The sequence below is a fragment of the Neopelma chrysocephalum genome, unplaced genomic scaffold (assembly GCF_003984885.1).
Source record: "Neopelma chrysocephalum unplaced genomic scaffold, ASM398488v2 Primary Assembly neopelma1_44, whole genome shotgun sequence".
Classification (NCBI taxonomy): domain Eukaryota; kingdom Metazoa; phylum Chordata; class Aves; order Passeriformes; family Pipridae; genus Neopelma; species Neopelma chrysocephalum.
This window is the reverse complement of record NW_020897703.1, coordinates 25,283,339-25,303,248: the sequence shown is the minus strand read 5'-3', so window position 1 is coordinate 25,303,248 and position 19,910 is coordinate 25,283,339. Positions and strand designations below refer to the sequence as shown.

Below are 19,910 nucleotides of genomic sequence, written 5' to 3'. Positions count from 1 at the left end.
GCTGAAAAAAGAAGCATCTTTCAGCTTAAGTGACAAGTTTGGGGGTCAGTGGTTGAGTGTATGTGGCTGTAAAGGTTACCAGGATGTCCGTGCAGATGCATGCTCTCCATGATCAAAACTAGCTCCTAATTTTTGCAGTTGAAAACTGATAACTAAATAGTCCTGATCTTTCTCATGTGGCTTTTCTAGCAAAAGAAGGTAGACTCTGCTTTCCAGAAGTAGACTGGTGAGAAAAGATGCCATTTTGTCTCTGTTGTTTTCCTGGGCTTTCACTGTTTCTTTCTTCCCGTTGACTCCTGTCCCCTCTGCTGCTGTCACCTGGCTGCACAGTGTCTGCCATCGGCAGGGTCTGTAGCTTCTGATGGCATTAGCCAATGCCCACCATCTGAGTTACCATAAGCATCTCAACATGCTTATGGTAACCTTTACTCCATGTGAGCAGGGCTACCTGGATTTGGCTAGTCATGATACCTTATTCAAAGGAGGGTAGAGATTCGGTCTTATTTTCTTGACTTTTCCTCTGGGACTACTCAGCCGTGAGGAGCAAAGCAAGGCATGGTGGCTACACTTACCACAAGAGGCAGAGGCCCCATCCTTCCTCCAGCTGATAAAGCCCTGCAAGGGGGACTGGCTCCCTTCCCCAACAGTTTAATACATGGCTAATGCCCCCTTCTTTTTCTTTGAGCCCTGTGTGTCTCCACCATAACCCAGGTGAAGGAGATTCTCCCAGCTTCTAATACTTCTGTTAAGTCCTCTCCTTTTCCCCTTTTTCTCTGATTTTTCAGCAGCAGGAAAAGGTTCTGCTGCCAGCAGCATTCCATTAACCTCATGCAAACTCCAGGGAGTTTGCACGGCGTGAGACACTGGAAAATGGGCGGGATATAGACAGGAACTGGCAAAAAGTCATGAACCTGAGTGTAGTCTTCTACTTCCTTCAGCTGGCTGCTTTTGCTGGAATACCCCCTCCTCCCCTTCTTTATATGGCAGAGTGAAACTTGGGGTTACATGGAGTCAAATAGATTTCTCTATATCAAGAGATAGCAGCCCACCAGATGGGTCATCATGGTTTTTCATTGAAGTAAATGGTCTGGTTCCATCCACTCAGGGCAGAAGACCCATAAAATACAAGTAACAGTAGCCTGCTACAGAGGCACATGAAAAGGCCTTTAAGTGTTATCTCCTATTCTTTTGCAAAGCAATAGAGATTGGAAATGTAGCTGAAAGCTCAATGATAAACGAAACTTAAATGCAGTAAAACTTTATTGAGGGTGTGATATCCAGATATTTGCTGCCACTGATAATAAAAGCAGCAAAAATAGTCAGGTGTGTGTGTCATTTAGCTGCGCTGGAATTTTCATTGCTCTAATTCAAAGCTAATTTCCGCTACTGCAAGCAGGTCTCATTTAGCCCATGCTAGGGAGGGGCTATCAGATACCACAGGGAGCCTACTACTCTTTAGCATTTCAAAGACTGATACAGTTATTTTATCTGGACTGGAATTCTGTACTGAAAGGGCAAGCTTTCAGATATTTCACTTCTCTTTGGCTATTAACAGTGTGTGATTCTGTTGGGAAATGTGATAATGGAAAACAGCTCTTTGTAGTGTTTTATGACTGCTGCTGCTTGGTTCATGCTTTCTTTCAGCTGTCCATCCTTCAAAATCCAACCAGGTATGGAAAAGGGATCTGGGTGCAACCTTCATCCATCTGTTTGAGTGAGGACATGCCTGCAGGCTGAGAGGCTCCAGGGATCTGCCACACTTGTTTCACATCCTGGATCTTCCCACCCATCTTCTTCCCTGAGATGCGGGGTGTCCCTGAGATGCAGAGTGTCCTGCTGGCACATGACCTGCAGAGGAGGTGGAAAGGTGCTGCCACTCAAGTCTGCCACCTACTTTTGTCCTAGACCAAAAATTACTCTAGAGAGTGTAATTGCTTGGCACATCTGCACAGGTTGTGCTAAACAGTGCTAAAGGAGTTGGGGTAGAGGTTTGCCTGGTTATAACATGTACTTGTATGGGGATATTTGGATAGCTTCAGCCACATGCCATTCTACATTTTTTCTGGATACACCCAAGCATACTCAAGCAATGTGGGTTGGGAGGGGAAGGATATGGTGCTGGGGATGGTAGTGGGGTAAGAACCTGAGTCTGGGCAGCTGCATTAGAGGAGCTGCACCACAGGAATGTAATGGGATGGTGGGGTAAGAATGGGTGGGGTTGCTGTTGTTAGCACTGCTTATATCTGAAACCAGCCTGAAAACTGAGACCTAAAACTCTGCATCCACACCCTCACCAGCAAAGCCTAGCATCCAAACTAGCATGTGAAAGGCAGCACCTTTCAGGCCTGAAAGCAGGAAGCACTTTGCATTTTTTCTGTTTATCTCTTGGTGAAAATCACCCTTTTTTCCTTTATGAGACTGTTTTTACAGAGATCCTGCATGTGATGTGCCAGGCTGGAGGCATAAACAAGTAAGAGTCAATAATGGAGGTAAGACGCTATTACAGACCAAGAGGCCTTACTTTTCATTTCTTTTGTACTGTGAGTTTGACCGCCGGCTCTTTTCAGGGTGAACAATAGCACTCCTAACAACCAGAGGGACAGAGGTAAGGGAAAATGAACCTCTCCTCCAGCAAGAAGTGTTCACCTCCTTGGTAGGAATGGCTTCCCCAACAGAAACCCCCAGTATGGAGAGCGCTTAGAGAAACTCAGGTGAAGGCTGAAGGGATTCAGGCAGGTGCCATTGTGAACATGACTGTCCCTAGCTGGTTTTTGCTATTTTATCCCCATTTTCCACCCTTCACCTGTTCATTTTTAGCACAGTAATGCTCTCCACTTCCAAGCCTTGTGTCTGGTGTCTGTGGATGGAGCAGCTTTGCTTACCAAGGGTTCCCAGTATGATTAAATTGACCTCTTCCAGGTTTTGGGGTATGAGCTGAAGATACTGATTTTTACAGCAACTAGTCAAAAAAATCCCCAAACCCAACCCTAAAAGCCCAAAGTGCTCTAAGAACAGGGAAATCCATAAAACATGTCAGGTTACAACTAAAAAGGAAATAAACAGGGCTAAAAATAAGAATCCATAAATTGCCTTGCTGCTGATACAAGGCTCTTGAAATACATCAAAGCCACAAAGGTAGTTAGGAAATCAGTGGGAACGCTGATGACAAGGGTATAAAAGGGGCAGATGGGGATGTAGCAGAGAAGGTCAGTGATATCTTTGTGGCTGCTTTTATAGCTGAAGCTGTTGGGGAGCTTCATATATGTGCCAGTGTGCAGTCGATCAGCTGGAGGAGCCAGAGCTATCAGAAGTACAAAGGTAACATAGCATATAAAGGTAACAGGAGTAAAGGAAAATAAGCGAAGTAACTAGGTAACAGGAGGGATAAGGTCAAATAGAAAAAGTGGTTGTTAATAAGTGACCAGGACCAGGCAGCACTGATCCTGGGGATCCAAAGGAGCAACACAGCCCAGTGGTGCAGGTGCAGGGGGCTGCAGTACCCAGCTGTGTGCCCAGGCACGGCCAGCCCATCACACCCTACAGACTCACTGAGACACACTGAGCTCTCACTGCTGGGTCTCTGAAGCCACTGACTCAGGGTGGCAGCCAAACACCCACCAGAATCTGGAGGTACACAAAGCTGTGAGCTTGCTGTCACAGGATGTTGTGGATGCTGTATCTGCAGGTTCAAGAGGAGATTAGGTAAATTCAAGGATGCAAATGCCTGAGAGAGATGCATCCCCTAAAAACAGGATGAAAAAGCAGGTGTGCTGGAGGAAGGGACTATAAAAGGAACTGGGGCCCCAAGACATTCCCTCCTGTTACAGTCTCTGGAGCAGAGACTGAGGCTGGATGGACACCCTAGGTCAGAGGCACATTTCTCACCTTCTGCGTGCATTGCCCTGTTTTATTCAACACAGCATGGGCTGAAAGGTGGTGCCTGTTTCATGGGTACATAGTGGGTCTTGTATGTCCTAATTATGCCCAGGCTGCTCACAGAACAGGGAGAGGCAGGGTAAGGTGCTCTACACGAGGCTCTGCTGTTTATGTAAAAACAGCCTCATAGAAGAAACAAAGAAAAAATTTCACAAGCAAACAACTGAAAATGCAAAATGCTTCCTGCTTTTGAATGCGGAAGGTGCTGCCTTTCACACACAAGCTCCAAAGACAAACCTCCAGAGAGCAAACTCTATTCCTCTCCTCCAGGAAAAGCAAACCAAGACCAACAGCTCCCACTCTCCCTCTCCTGGTGGAAGCAAAACAGCTTATGAAGGATCTGTGCCTCACCTGCTTCCCTCTGTTCCAAATTCCCTGGGCAATGTCTCTAAATCCTGGACAGTGTCCCCCACAGCACCCTCTAGGGTGGGCAACATCAAGGGAAGCAGAGAAAAAAATATCTGCCCAGCTGGTGGCCCAAACATGGTAGAGATTTCCCCAGGGGAACTGGGAGACTCGCAGGGCCAGATAGAGTGGAGAAAGAAAAACAGACCACTGGGAGGAATAAAAAATATTGCCCAGGACTCCAAAGAGGACTGTGGAAGGGCCAACATTGCTTTTGGTGGGCATCTATGCCAACCAAGCATTTTCTTCCTTTTTTTTTTTTCCTCCTGTTCTGAAACACTAATACACTGGTAGCACCCTACAGGGACATTTGTCTCAGCTGGTTTCCCAGTTTGGTCATCTCTCGGCAGTCATTTTTTGAAAGTGACATTAACAGCTTCCCAGAGTAACGTCCATCACAAGGAAATCCCTCAAAGCTCCTGAGAGAGCCCCCCTAGGCCCTCGCCAGTGGCATTGCTGCCTGTCCCTGATGTCTGGATGTAGCTGGGGAGATAAAGTCTGCTGCACGAATGAGACTTTGAGGAAAAAAAGTCTTTCTCTGAAGTCTTTTATCCATAGAGGTCCTTTTATGGGGTAAATCAGCCAGAAGTTAAAAAAAGAAATGTTTCATATCTGGAACAGTCAATGAATTCAAAAGGTCATTATAGTGCTAAGGTTCCTAATCCCCTCTCAAGCAGAGGAATGTTTAAATTGGTGTGAACCAGAGGTCAAGTCCAGGCAGGTATTTTAGTGCCTAACTTGCACTGACATTAATGGGAATAGGGGTCTCTGGGGAGGAATTGTGGACCTGGGCCTGTATATCATTCCTATAAATGAAACAGGGCTTGTGTTGCATATGTGTAACAGTACGTTATTATTCTTTTAAAAGCAAGGTTTTTCCTTGTAGACTCTTCAGCATTTCTCAACTATTTTGTCCTCCAAGTTTGGTGTGAACCGATTCTGCAGCAAGCTCATGCTGGGCAAAAACTGCTTGCCAGAAAAACAAGCAAAATACCAGAGTCCAGTGATTTATTTCATGTAGGGATTAAATAGCCAAGTGTCAACTGAGATTTGAAAAAGCTGCATGGGACATTGGGAGGTCCAAACTGCACAGATCCAGGTGAATTCCTCGGAAACCTGTTTGTACCTCCAGAGCACTCTGCTTGTCCAGGTGCTTAGGATTGAAGATTTTACTTCATTCAGTGGGAATTTTGCCAGAGATCTGAGCGGAGCCAAGCCTGTCTGGCTTTACCTGCTGACATTTTAAATCATATTTAATGATTCTTCCCCTACATATAGGCATACAAAGGGAATCTCTTTGGGCTCTCCGCTTATAAGAAACCCTCTGCTAGATGTGTCCAGCAAATACTCCTGGCTTTTGTGGCTCTCCCGGAGCACTAACCAAAGTGGGACAGGTTCATCTGAGGCAAGAAGTGCAGGAAGAGAGAATATTTCTGGTCACGCTGTGCAGGGTGGTGGGGACGGATCCTCAAGCTATCAAACCCTCCTCCCACTCCTTCCTCTCTGGGACCAGGCAGAGTCCCTGGCCACAAGATGGAGCTGGCTCTTTGCAGTTGCAGGATAGGGCACACCAAAGGCACATTTTAATTGGAGCTAACCATTAACAGATACCACAGGCAGGTTTCCATGCTAATTTTTAACCCTCTCCTGTGTCACAGCCTTGTGCATCCCCACGCCTGTCCCTTTGATGGCACAGTCCTTAACTCCAGGAATATGGGCATATTTTTTGGGGTGGCTCATGGCTGGAGATATCCATCACCCATTTCAGCACATCAGTGAGCCCCTCCTGAAATAGCTGCTCGGACAGCCAAGTGTCCCCCAGCCTGCTCTGGGGGCTGTAGGAACACCAAAACTTGCCATATTTGGTCTGGCTTCATCATCTTTGTCTGAAAGACGCAAGTTTTTGCACCTTAGAGGCATGAGGAAAATCTCCCCCATGTACCTCCCTCACTTTCCAGCCCAGCAGCTTCAGGTATAGACTTGCCCAGAGATTTATGCTGAACTTTGCCTTTTTTCGTGTAGGAGAGGGTCAAAACTTGGCAAGAGAATTTTAGGTGTTGCTCTCTGCTTCCCAGCAATGTTGCAATGCTGCTTTTCAGCAGGTCAGGAGTAGTACCTCTTGAGTATCTGAGAACAGAGGTTGGTCCTTAGATGGTAAAAATAGATACTTTTATATCTATTTTTATAGCAGGCAGAAGCAACACCACCTGCATCTTTAGCCAGAGAACAGAAATAGGATTGAATTCATGACTGTAATTTTTGGCATGTGGTAGTTGCCTATTACTGACAAGAATGTTGTGTGAATTGTATTTTTTTATATAGTTTCCTTGGAAAAAGCAGAACACAAACTTTTTCCATGGTGGTGAAAACGCCATCAGCCAGGTCTGTGGCCTGATTGGGGGGGAGGGGAAGCAGTGTGGGGACAGCAAAGCTGCAGGGTGCCCACAGCCTGTGCTTCTGTGCTCCCACTTCCCGGCACGGCACAGCCAAGAGGACCCAGCAAACAGCATGGTGAGGACCTGGAAAGGAAAAGAAAGTGTTTTCCTAATACAAGAACTGTTTGTAACATGGTGGAGGTTTCCAAGGTTCAAATGAGTTTGCCTTTTATTTCATAGTTCTGATTCTACACCCTAGCCTGACCCTAGCTCCCCCCAAACCCCTTTTTATTAAAACCATAAATCAGTCCAGCTTGTTCACCATCTAGGTTCCAGTTTGGCCATCTTTTGTTGTATAGAGAGCTGCCTGGAGCAAAGGACTGAGGGATGTTTAGGACCTGTTGTGCACCAGTGGTACCTGAGGCCAAGCTACACCCAAATTCCCCCTCCAACCATCCCTGTCTTCACTGTGACTTCATGAAATGGGTAATCTTAACTGTTTTAGCTGGTCCTTCTGGCACACAAGAGAACATGCCTGGGATCCCATGGTTTCTGAATTTAATGCAAATATGGTAGTTGATATTACAGTAGTAGAATATTATACCAAATAATATGGCTATAATGAGTTACATCCAGTTGGAAGATATTTCTTCCAGTTGGAGCTGCTAGTTAAGTAGCAAACCTTAACTTATGCCACAGAGTCTAGAAATGGGAGAAAGTCAGAGGATCTTACTGCAGGCAATATTTTGTGAAACATTAAGGCAGAGGTGGAGCTTCATCCTGAAACAGGCAATTGTCTTGGGCAGTGACCTAGGACTGGCATTTTGCTCAGACTGGATCAGAAAGAAGAGTCATCATTAAAAATCTAGAACCTCTTCAGTGCCATTGCAGACATCTAGACATGACTCAGATGCTTTTATCCACCCTTCCTGCCACAAGGAAGATATGACAATGAAAACCTATCTTTATAACACCCGAAGTATCTCCGATAAAGGATTTTATTTGTTTTAACTGATAATAAATGAGCCAAAGAACCAACTTACAATTGCAACACTTGCAAATGCACGCCCAGGTCAGATACACTGGGTTTATGTCCTACTTTGACCATAGCTTTAAAATGCAAATGATAAGAAAGTGAGCACAAAGCTCAGGCCTTTCCAGACCAGGATTTTCCTTTCTCTGTTCCAGCAGAACTGTGCAATGATACTGAAAACTCAAGTCCAAGGGCATCTGTGGCACTTAAATAGTTCAAGGAGCCTGAGGGATCTCAGTCCCATGGGCTATGTGATGCTCAGTAATGGGATTTTGTAGACAGGAGACATGATGGTCAAGAGAGAAAAGACAGGCAGTAGTCACAGCTGTTCCTGGAGATCAAGGGTAACTTTGTTGCAGGTCATCCTTTCATGATCCCCAGGAGATAGAGCCCTTCTTTTGGTTCTCATCCCAAGATCTTGGTGCTGCCTCAAACTCTTCTACTGAGTATATCATATAACAATGTCATTAAGACATGAGCACTAACAGCTTTTTTTTTCTCAGTCTCTTATTCAGAACAAGGGAATCCCAGGAGAAAGATGAAGGGATTATCTGGTTTTGTACATGGAGACAATCTTCTTTTTGGGCATCTATTGCCACCCCATCCCTAACTCCAGAAAAACACCCAGAAAAACACATTAGTCCGGCACCCTCATCACCAGCAAAAAGGGAGGATTTATATGAACACTTTCTCTGGAGAGCTCACTCCAGGCCACACATTACCTCTGCTCCTGCCTCATTTCTTGGTCCATGGCCAACCTCAGGGACACAAGGCTCCCTGCTTGCTCTGGGGCCCAGCTGCCCACCCCATGGTGGGTGCATTCCCCACGTTCAGCCATCGCAAATTTCCCTCCTTGGTGTCACAGCTGCTCACTTGGTCATTAGTGCAACTACATCCCCTTTTGCTGCTGCATGTGGGGCAAGAGCACAACACTGGTTTTGGAGAAGGGTATTAACACTGTTCTCATTAGGGAAGCCACGGCACTTCCTTCCCTGCAGCTCCAGGGGCCTTTCCCTGGAGAGCCCCGGGCCTGAACTGTAGTCTGTTGGTCAACAGTGGTCTAATGGGATGAGTTACGTGTCCTGTGACTCTGTGGGACCTTCATAGGGGTTTGGCTTGAAAAATTCGATGATAGGAGTACCTGACAAATAGCAGATGCTGAGCACTGACAACAGCTTATGGCTCAAGAGATGCGTAGTACCAGCTCCTGACCTTTTCCCTTTTCGTGGGGGTTTCTCACAGGATCTGTGGGATGAGGTCAGCCTGGGCACAGCAGGTACCAGGTGCTTGTAGCAATGCCCCAGGCGCCTGCAGAGAGCAAGAGCAGGCACTCGACTTCGACTGAGCCCAGCTAAATATAACCAGTGACTGGTGAGCTCCTACGCCTCGTCTGGCTCCAGTCCCGCTGCAATACATTCCTTTTGAAAGCAATGCCTTCTTCCGCAAACCTTCTTCTCTGCTCCTTGAGATGCCACAGTTGAGTCTCAGAAGGTGGTTTCCTTCCCTCCAAATAGTTTGTTTCTCTCATGATCCTGCTTTTCCTTTTTCCCTCTTGCTCATTCACCTCTTGCCCCTGTGCATCTGCTCCCCCACCCAGCAGTCCCTGGTCAGCATGGCAGACACAGGGCCAAGGGATGAGGGTCTCCCTGCTCCTACTACCAAGGTGACTAAAGCTCTCACACATGAGCCTATCCATGGATGTCAGTAGACGTAGTCATGTCTTGGGGTACTTGGGCATGGCCAGAAGATCTGAGAAGGGACTTCTAGGTCTACATGAGGCTTCTTGGGGCAGTATGGCTCATATCAGGTACTTTATCTCTAGCAAGTGCAGGTTATGCATTTAATTTTCTTTCTTTTCACAGGAATATTAAAAACATACCACAGAGGAACTTCAAAGTTGGGTGCTTCAAAGGCCCTGCACACCACGTCTTGCATTTCCAGGTCAGACCCAACATGGCCAGTACTAATTTTATTATTAATAAAGGGTGACAGCATGTACCTTATTGTGTTCTTGGGATAACAGGGAGAGATGATGCTGTCCCTTTCCCCACGCACAGACAAAGCTTGAGGGCAGCCTGTAGGTCACTGCCTGGCCCACACACCACATTCCTACCATGGCAGTGAGGCATTTAGTGATATTTTTGCACTGTTTGCAAGCAGTATGGTTGCAATGCTCCAACAGCCCAACAGGAGTTACTCTGATTTACCAGCACTGGGAGAGTTAAAATGCTACAACTTTTGTAGGTGTGTATTTCCTGAAACAACAAATAGTCACTTTAACTGCAAACCTGCATTCTCCCAGTGCTTTGGAGAGACTAAAGAAATCAGTGAGGTTTGTGAAAGCAGCATTGGAAATCAGTGCACATAAAGGGAAATTTTGGCAGGTGGCATTAGCAGTTAATCACTTCTGTTTTAGAACAGCAACACAGCATACGTGTTTTAAGCAAAATCTGACGGTGAGATCTATTAGACATTATGCTAAAGTGGTATGAAGGGCTGCAGGTCATAGTAAATTACCTATTACTACAAATTGCTTTTAAAATCAATGATCAGCTCTGTGGTTGATTTATGATTTATTTTAAAAACAGAAGAAAACAGAAAGCCCTTCAGCAACCCAAACACAGTAATAAATCGTATGTTTCCTCTAGATCTGAAGTGTTGATGGCCCAAGCGGTGGGTGCACGGATAGTGCCAAAAAGCCGTCAGGCAGTGCAGCGCTGCCCGGGTGCCCTGGCTCAGAGAGCCTTTCAGCAGATGGACACAGCCTGTTTGCACAGAGAAAATCCCTGAAGCAGGAAAACGCCACGTAAGAGCAGGCACTGACCCGTGAGGAATGAGCGCAAGCCCTGCTGCGAGCGGGAGAGGAGGGCGCGCATTCTTCGTGTGCCTGTGGGTACATGCATGTGTATGTCTGTGCGTGTGTCTGTGCACCGTGCGTGTCTGACTGTAGGTACCTGCCCGGCTGTCTGTGGATCTGTGAGTGTGTCTGTGAAGGATATACACGTGTGTGTGCACATGTATGTGTGTGCGGGTACGTGCACGCGTGTGTCCTCATGCAGGTGCGTGTGTGCGGGTGCGGGGATGCTCTGCGCACGCATGTACTCGTGTGATGCGGGCACGCACATGCGGGCACTCACGTCCGCATGCGAGCGCTGTGTAAGAACGCGGGCGTGGGTGCAGAGGCAGCCTGTCCGTGCCCGCGTGATCGTGTGTGTGCCCCTGCGCACACAAACCCACCCGTGTGACTGGGCCCGGCCGTGCCCGCGGGTCCCGCTCCGCGTCCGCACGGACTGGGCTACGCCTCCCTGCGCGGGGCGGGGAGCCGGCAGCACACCCTCGGGAGCGGGGCAGACACACGCACAGGCGCACGGACACACGGACACGCACACCCTCCCCATCCCGTCCCGTCCCGCCGCCCCCGGGCAGCTCCGCGGCGCCGCCCCCGCCTCCTCCTCCCGCCGCCGCCGCCGCCGCCGCCGCGGCCGCACAAAAGGCGGCGGGGAGGGCCCGGCCGGGAAGGGCTGCCCGGCCGCCCCGGCCGCCGCACCATGCCCCGCCGAGGGGGGCTGCCGGCCCCCGCCGCCGCCCGCCGGCCCCCCCCGCTCCTCCTCCTCCGCCTCCTCCTCCTGGCCGCCCCGCTGCAGCCCTGCAGAGGTAAGGGCCGCTCCGCTCCCGCCGCCCCGGGCCCCGCGAACGCCGCTCCGGAAGGCGGGTTGTCCCCCAAACCCGCCTCGGTGCTCTCTGTTGCCGTTTGTGTCCTCTTCTCCTCTCGCCCCCGTTCCTGGCTGCCTCCCCCCCGGCGTCCCGCTTTGCCGAGCGCCCGCTCCGCGCTGCCGGCGGGACGCGGGTCTGCGCTGCCCCCCTGCCCGGGGCCGGGGCTCTCCGCTCATCTCTTCTGTGGCTCCCGCTCATCCCCGCCGGCCCCCGGCACGGTGCTGCACCCTTGTCCCCTTCCCGCTGTGGTCCCGGTTGCGAGCGGTGGAGACCCGCGCTCCGGCAGCGCAGCGGGGCACGGACTGCATCCGCGGGGTGTTGCACCTTCGCCTTAAAAACCGCAGAACGGCTATATATGCACATCGCTCGCTATATGTTCTTAATGGAAGCAGCTGTAGCCGCTTCTGTTCAGGGACAAGCGCTGCCCCGGGATGTTTGTCTGAGTGTTGTGTGTTAACCGATGGGATGAGGAGCAGCAGCAGAAAGCCACACAGAAACTTTCTCCCTGCCGGTGACCGATCTCCACGTTCGCACCTCGTACCTTCCCTCACTCGCACTGTGTGTCGTCCCCCCAGGTCTGCGTGGCACCCAGAGAGTGGTCCTCATCCCCCGTGGGGATGCTCTGACGGCTTCCACACACACACACACACACACACACACACACACACACACACAGGTCGCAGCGCAGTTGGTGACTCCACGCCAGTAGTACTGAAAATGGGGTTTCACTCATCTCTGAGCACTTGGGGAAACTTTTTTATATGAAGGGAGCCCACAAAATGCCCAGAGTCCACCAGTCTGGTACTTATTCTCCTTGCTTAATGTTTTAATGAGTGATCTTGAGAAGAGACCCATCTTCCAGAGTGCTGTGGCGCTCGACCGCAAAAGCTCAGAAGAGGTTTTCTTTGCTTATTTATTTATTTATTTTGTGTGTCTGATCCATGAAATTGATGGTTAGGTATTGCAGCAGACCATCTCGGGGACGAGTCTGTTAGAATGCTCATTGGAAGCATAAATAAAATGTTCTTTTTTTTCACACATCTCTAATAATGTACATCACTTTTTTTTTCTTTTCCTTTCCCAAGCAGGCCAGTACATTAATCTCTGAGGAGTTGCCCAAACTAGGATTTCTTGCAGAACAGGTTTAAAATGATGTCTGATTGCCTGGAGCATCTTTATGAGTAAATTTGTTGAGTACCTTTCATGAGAGTTCCTATCTCGCTCTGCATCTCTGGTTTGATGTATTAAAATCTCTGCTGTCTAGCGAGATACACTTGTCTTCCTCTGCTTTTTTTGGACTCTCCCGCAGCTCAACCCAAGGGTAGGATGTCATTTGGAGATGTTCCAGTGTCTGCTGGACACTGCTCTGCAAAATAAACAGGGTGCAGGGCTTAGTACTCAGTGGCATCAGTGTAAAGGACTGTATGTGGGCTATGCAGCTCAGTGATCCAGGGGGGTGGATTATTTTCCTCCAGAGTAATCCCAGCTAAATCCTGGATGGAATTTTCCCCATTATAAGAAGTTTACTTGATTTTCAGGAGTCTTTTCGTTAAATGTATCATAGTCAAGGAGCAGACTGAGTTTCTTCCAGTCTTACTGAGTGACTTGCCCCAGCATCTGCGAGGATCTGGACTAGCATGAGCATCATCAGGTCCTTCCTTTGCCCGATTCAGGAAAGACTGTGCTGAATCAAGCACGGCAAAGACTTGCATCTGGAAAATCCTGCGTGTTTCTACTCCAACTCAAAAAGCTCAGGTTTCAGTCTAAAATTGGAGGGCTTCACAAAACTCTTGTTTTCACAACAATGCTGGAAATGGTTTAGTGCTGCTGCAGAGTGGAAAGAAAAGCATACTTGAAACTTCAAAAGCTGCCACTGGGAGGAATGTCACCCCATGGCTTGGCCACAGGAGCGTGGGCTGCTTTGGTCATGGCACCCGGTGGAAGGAGGAGGACCTGGTTTTCATTCAGCTATTACTAAGTAAACTCTCAAAAATCCAGCAGTCAGAAATGGAGGTAAATATTATCCTATTTCCATGCAGATGGGCGAGTGGAGCTGTGGGAGAGCCAGGGCAGGGTAGCCAGATACAAATGCAAGTGTTTGCTATATAAACCACATTGTTTTTGCTATGTTACCCCATGTACCACTGGCAAAGCAGCAGCTCTTGAGGAGGGGCTTTGGACTATGTTGTGGGGTTTGGAAATGCGAGTGTTAATGGCTGTCTAAATTATAACTCAGTTGAACAAGTTACATTTTACTTTATATTACCTATTAATCTTTTGAGCTCTTGCAATGTCCAGGAGCTGGAATATAACTTCTGAACATGAACAAGGAATGAAACGCCTGGGTATGTGGTAACAGCCAGAAAAAAAACCCAGCACCCTTAAGAAGGCTCTTGTTTGGTATGAATGAGCCCAAGGAGCCTATCTGAATGAGGGCCATAGAGAAAGTCCAGGGCTTGGCACTCCCGGGTTAGAATTAACCACCTTGTGGGCAGCAGAGGCCCGTCAGTGCAGGGCTCTGACACGGTCATGCCTCGGTGATGACTGAGTATGACTGACAGGATCTACTTATCCTCTTTTTGTTTTTAGCCCAAGGCACGCTAGGTTTCCCTCCAGCTGTCCAGTTTGATTCACTGCTTCCTGCGCTCACAGCCTGGCCCTGTATGGGAGTGGCCCAGGCGGCCACTGCATTTCGTTTTTTGGTGCAATATTCACATGGGATACAGCAAAAACCCTTCTTCCAAGGCTCTTGTGGCAGAAATTCTTGGAACAGGAGAAAACTCTGTGTGGCTCTTCAGCAGCTATCGGCAAGTCTGTGGAACCTGCGCAGATTATACCCAGTAGCATCGTGGTGCGCTGGTATTTGCAGATGCAACTGGCTGGAAGCAGAGGCCTGACAATGCTTTTATTGACATTTGGGTTGGAAAAAATAGCAGACTGGGAGTTCAAGCCTGAGGCATTTCATTTGGAGTGTGCAGCCTCTGTGCTGAATCCTGGGCTGACAATTTCTTTAATCAGTTATTGACAGTGGAAGTTAATAGCTGCACCCGGGGGAGCTGGGGCATTGGTGGTATCGAAGGGCACATTCATAGCCACAGGCATGCTTAAACAAGCTGCTGCATTCAAAGCCTACATCATTGATGTCTGCTTCAGTTTAACTTGTTTGGTTCTGCTTTATTTTTGAAGACCAAAGCCCAAATTGTGGATTTTGCAAGTGAAACTCACTTGATACGCCGTGTGCTGCCGGACACCAGCAATACAGGAGAAAGAGCATCACTGGTGCCCTGGTTGATGGTCCTGGTGGCCTCATGGGCAGAGAGAGCCCTTAATGTCTTCCACCCCTGCCAGCCTTGGACGTATCCCAGTGCAAACACACTGACAGGCTTAACCTGGATATTCTGTGGAAATGACTCTTGCAATAAAATAGAAGTAATGTACTGTAACATGAGTCCACTGTGGAAATCACCTGTGTAGAAGAGGGAGATGAGCATCTTCCAAGACTGCTTTAATATGAAAATTTAAATATATTCAGCTGGAAAAGTTGAGAAGATGTGCCTAAAGATGTGACCTTAAAAGTCAGCATCTCAGGGGGTTTCAGACAGCCCAGCTCTTTGTTTCAGGCTGGTCAAACAGCTATTGCCTTCTGTCTTCAGTAAGTATTTAATTAGGAAGATGAATAGCTGAACTCTTTGATTAACCAGAAACCATTGAAAAAGAGGGAAGAAAAGTCACCAGGTTCAGTCATATTTCAGAGATTCTCAGCACCCCAAAACAAATGTCTGTCCTTTTTGCTTATCTTGGGGAAGGAAAAGAAAACAAGACCTCCTCGCAGGTGGAGTGAGATTTACAGCTTCTTCTGCCTTTTTTAGCTCTTGGGAGATTCTTTGCTCTTGTTTAAACTTAACAGTATGTTTAGCATTAAGAATGTCTCAGGACCCTCCGAACACTGTTCTGGAGTAGAGTAACCTCTCAGCCCACCCTGCTCTCTTGTTCTCTCTTGTTGAAGGTCTCAATCTATGCACCAGTGGAAGTGCCACGTCCTGCGAAGAGTGTCTCCTCATCCATCCCAAGTGTGCCTGGTGCTCCAAGGAGGTATGTGGGCAGACCTTGTTTGTCTTGCATGCTTTTTGTAATGCTGGAAGGGAGAGCTTTTCTCCCCTTCATGTTCCTGAGTCGGTCCCATGCTGGAAGGGGTGAGTGAGGGCAGAGGGTGCTCCATGCAGAGCATATTTTACATCATAGGAAGTAAGTCTTTGACCCCACTGGCCCTCACACATCCTCAACAGAGCAGCACTGTTCCTTCAGTCCTTCTGTCCCTTCAATTACCTTCTTGTTTTTGGTGGATGCTGGATCCCTGCATGGGCTCTGTCTTGGAGGGAGGCTTGTTCAAAAACTCTCCCTAAAAATCCCCAAGCCCTTGGCTGGTGTCTTGCTACGTGTCCTTTGTCATGTGGCTTGGCATGGCATGGGCTCTTTGTCTGTAACAAAGATAATTCTCCTTTCTGAATCTATTATGTCATTTTGGGGGGGCGACCCGTGCTTCTGGCATCCGTGCCATGCCGTGGTGATGAGTTGCACAGCTTAACTGAGCACTTCAGAGTGAAAATACATCCTTGTGATGATGCTGAAGCTGCTCACCTGTAATTTAATTGCACTTCCTTGTTTGTGAGAAATTGCAAATATCTTTCCCTGCTCCCTAGGAGATGCTCATGAGTTTAGATATAGATAGATAGGTAGGTAGGTAGGTAGATATAATCCAATATATGTCTTATCATGTAGACTTACAATTTCTAGAGAACAAGGTGCATGAAAGACCTGGTAACACCTGATGCATAGATAGCAGTTGTCTGCTTATTGCCTGTCCTAAGTGTTTCAGAGAGAAAGATGGGTGCTTAAAGATGCATGGAAAAACCCTGCCTACTTGCAGGCACAGCTGCTGTGCCAGGAACTGGATTTGGGCTTTGAGAAACTGCAGAGCAGTGGATAATTTTGAACCTCTCAGTGGGCATGGCCAGGAATGCCGCTGTTCTGTTCCCTGCTGACCCTTACTCCTGTAGTGTGGCCGTCCTGGTCCCATTTTGAGCACTCGCTTCACCTTCCAGCTATAGATGGTGATGCTGAGCTGAGGATGCAGGCACTGTCCATGTGCCCCTCTGCTGCTTCCATCCCTCCTCCTGCCAGGCCTGCCTGGGGCAGCTGCAGCTCCTCAGGGCAGAGGATGGGTTTGGGGATGGGTGTGAACGTGGAGCAGAAGTGGCTTCCAGTCCCCATAGTTTGACTGGGTCTTGGGATGTACCCCATGCGCTGGTTCTCCAGGTCTATTTTACTGCATTTTTCACTTACTTGTAAGCACAGTTGCAGCTTTCCAGGGAAAAACTTGTAATGCTACAAACACCATGCTGCTGGACAGTGTAATAGCCTTCATGGGTTGTTTTTTCCAGAAAGGCAAATGGTGTGCAGAAGGGAAAGGGTAAAGCAATAGATCTCTCTTCTGAGACATCTTGTAAACAGCTGTAAGAGCTCCTCTTTGAGCCAGCTAATCTGTGGTGGTGAGATTGGATCCAGGAACACTGGCTATTAAGCTATGGGTACCCAATAGCTTGTGCTTTTTTGTTGGGGTTTTTTGTTTTTCTTTTACTTCTTGGCCTCAAAAGACAATTTTTTGCAAAATGCTGCAGTGGAAATGTTTATCTGGTGGTCGCTGTGACCACTAATTGTACAGCAGCCCAAGGGACTGGCAGCCTGACTCTTATCTTGCAAACAGGATAGTTACCAAAAAAAAAGTGTTCCTAACTGGAATGGAGAGGCCAAGAAGAAAGATGGGTGTTTACAGGGAAGTGCTGTAATACTTCCTGACCTTTAGCCTGCAGCAGCTATTTAAAAGCACAGTTCAAGGTGTTTCATGCCAAGAGCTACATGTTTAAAAGCTGCTGTCCCCATTACACGCTACATGCTAAAACTTAGCTAGTTCTTTTCTAATTCTGTATTTTTATTTTTTTTAGAATATGCTGTTTGAAACCCTAATTATTTCTCTTTAGCTGACATCATCAGGTGAGGTAATGGGATTTTGAAAGACACCTAGAGTTTTTCAACTTCAAAAGTTTTAAAGTAATATTATAAACTCTCTAATATCCGCTTTCTTTTCATAGTCATTTCACCACCTTATTCCCCTTCCCTCTGTTGCAGCCTAGTCAGGTTATTAAATTTATTAAATAGCTCGTAATCTGTTTTCCTCAGCTTTTTTCATTAGCTGTCATTCGCTATCTATGTTGCCTGGGAAAGTATATGCCAGTCAAATTCTATAGCTCTGCTGCTGTTTAAATATTGGGGTAAGATATTGGAGTGGATTCCACAGATGGTAGTCATGTTGTGGTAGAACCTCAATAAGCCTGATTTGTGTGTATTTTGTGCTCCCTTTGCTTTCACTTAACAGGTTTAGGAGCAAATTGGGCCAGCTTTTGTCAACTTGGTAGGCAACAATTAATAATGTTGTCAGGAAGCATATGTAGTAGAAGTCTATCAGTACATACAGTATAATTCTATATATAATTATGTGTATTACATGTGTATGTATTATGTGTACAGGAAGTGTAGAGATGTCTGTCAAATGTAGTATGTGTATACATATACACACACAAAGTTTAATTATATATATTATTTATCGTCATCTCTCTATATACCTTCTTGTGTTTCCTTTGGGGAATAACATTACTTGGCAGTACCATCCTATCTGTTTGTGGGAGAGGAGCAATTTGAACAGGAAAGCTGTGCTGTTTCCCAGAGACAGTCACACTTCATGCAGGCTCTCCCTGTGTTTCATCCTCCTCCATCACCCTTTGCACTCCTGGATCCAGCCTCCATGTAAGCACAAAGGAGCAGAAAGTCATAGACTGCAGCTGTGGGTTAGGAGTGCATGAAGGCAATCCTGTGGGTGCAAGGAAACCTATCCCGATAGTTTTCCAGGAAGGATAAGGTTCCTTGAATTTATATTGCCTTGAATTGTGAGGGTAAGAGCATGTGTGCAGGTAGATGCTTACAGAGTAGTCACGATGCTGTCACTTTATGACTGCCACCTCCTAACCTGGCTTGATTTGACTTCTTTCCACTTCTGCTTGTGTTCAGCATCTCCAAAGGGGTGATGATGGATGAGCTGATGATAGCAGCTTCTGGTATGCAGCAGCCCTAGAGCCCCCAGGAGCTGCTGAGCTAACCACAAGTCTTTGGGCTGTTGGAAGTTTGGAAGCAGACATCAATTCTGTTGGCTGTTAGAAGAATACCTTGAAAGGCAGGACTTAAAGGTGTTGATTTCAGTGGTGCTTAGACAAGGAGATGTGAATGTTGGCCTTAACCATCACCTGAGCATGCCTTGAAACAGAGCTCTGAGGGAAAATGACTCTTGGGGTGATGGAGACTGCTGCAGCCTTTCCATCCTTGCTGGAATCTTAATTAAACCAAAATGTCCTTTTTGATTAATTGAACAGAAATTTCCCCAATGGCACCCTCTATTTTCCAGCAGGTGCTTTTACCCCACCCTCTCCCATCTCAGGAATGTGCGCTTAGAGAATGAGGAAGGAAACTCAATGATGTTCCTAGAGTGCACATGTCCGCTTTTTTTTAATGGAGAAAGCAGGCATATTTCAGACTGAATTAATGCAGAGCTGAATTGATTAAAGCAAAAAATGTCAGGGACATGCCCAGTCAGGAGTTAGATATTAGATAGTCAGTACTATTCTTCATTTTTATAGCATGAACCAAGCAATTTGTCTTAAAACTGTCAAACTGATGAGCATGTAATTGTCACACTGTTGTCTCCATTCACTCTTTCTGCTTGTGAGCATTGGCTTTTGTGAGCTTGTTAGCACAGAGGCTGGACTGCGACGTGCCCACCGGGCTAGGGACAGCCAGAGTTACTGGTGAGGACTCGATGGGACCTTCCCAAGCCAGTGCTTCTCTGGGTCATGAAGCAATGTTTGGGTGGATCCTGCTTGTGTGGGGCATCTGTTTCTTGCCAAAGCAGGCATACAGGCAGATGGAAAGTATTTGAATTGCTTAATTAACTGCAAGGGGTCCTCTGCTTGGGGGAAATTGGGGTTTGAACCAGCTGGTGTTGGGCTGCCTTTCAGCATGGTTGCTCATGAGCTAGTTGGACCTGTGCAATGCCCTTTACTCCCCAGATCTGCTCATCCTTTTTTGCCTTTCATTGAACCTCCATGAGCCTTGATCTCTGTCACAGAAAACTTTGCACTTGAGTTGGATAGTACCTGGTAGCCCCAGTTCTGGCTTTGGGTTTTGACCCATGGGTGCACATGAGGGTGTTTGTGGGTGCTGTGGCAGTTGCTGGGGCTTTCCCAAGGCCACTGTCACTCCCCTACTCAGTTACTCTTCTGGGTAAGAAATCAGGCAGAAGTAGGATTCAGTCCTGCCCTCCTGAGTGCTGAGCTGCACCC

The 19,910-nt window shown here is 47.5% G+C and overlaps 1 protein-coding gene across 1 annotated transcript in view; it reads left to right on the top strand.

Annotated features, from left to right (window-relative positions):
• The first annotated feature begins 11,226 nt into the window (after positions 1-11,226).
• Positions 11,227-19,910, top strand: part of ITGB5 (integrin subunit beta 5) — a 59,394-nt gene continuing 50,710 nt past the window's right edge. Inside the window, exons 1-2 of the mRNA XM_027679023.1 lie at positions 11,227-11,403; positions 15,470-15,555. Of these exons, the coding sequence (XP_027534824.1) occupies positions 11,298-11,403; positions 15,470-15,555 (192 nt within the window). The 5' untranslated portion in view covers positions 11,227-11,297. The remainder of the gene's footprint in view (positions 11,404-15,469; positions 15,556-19,910) is intronic.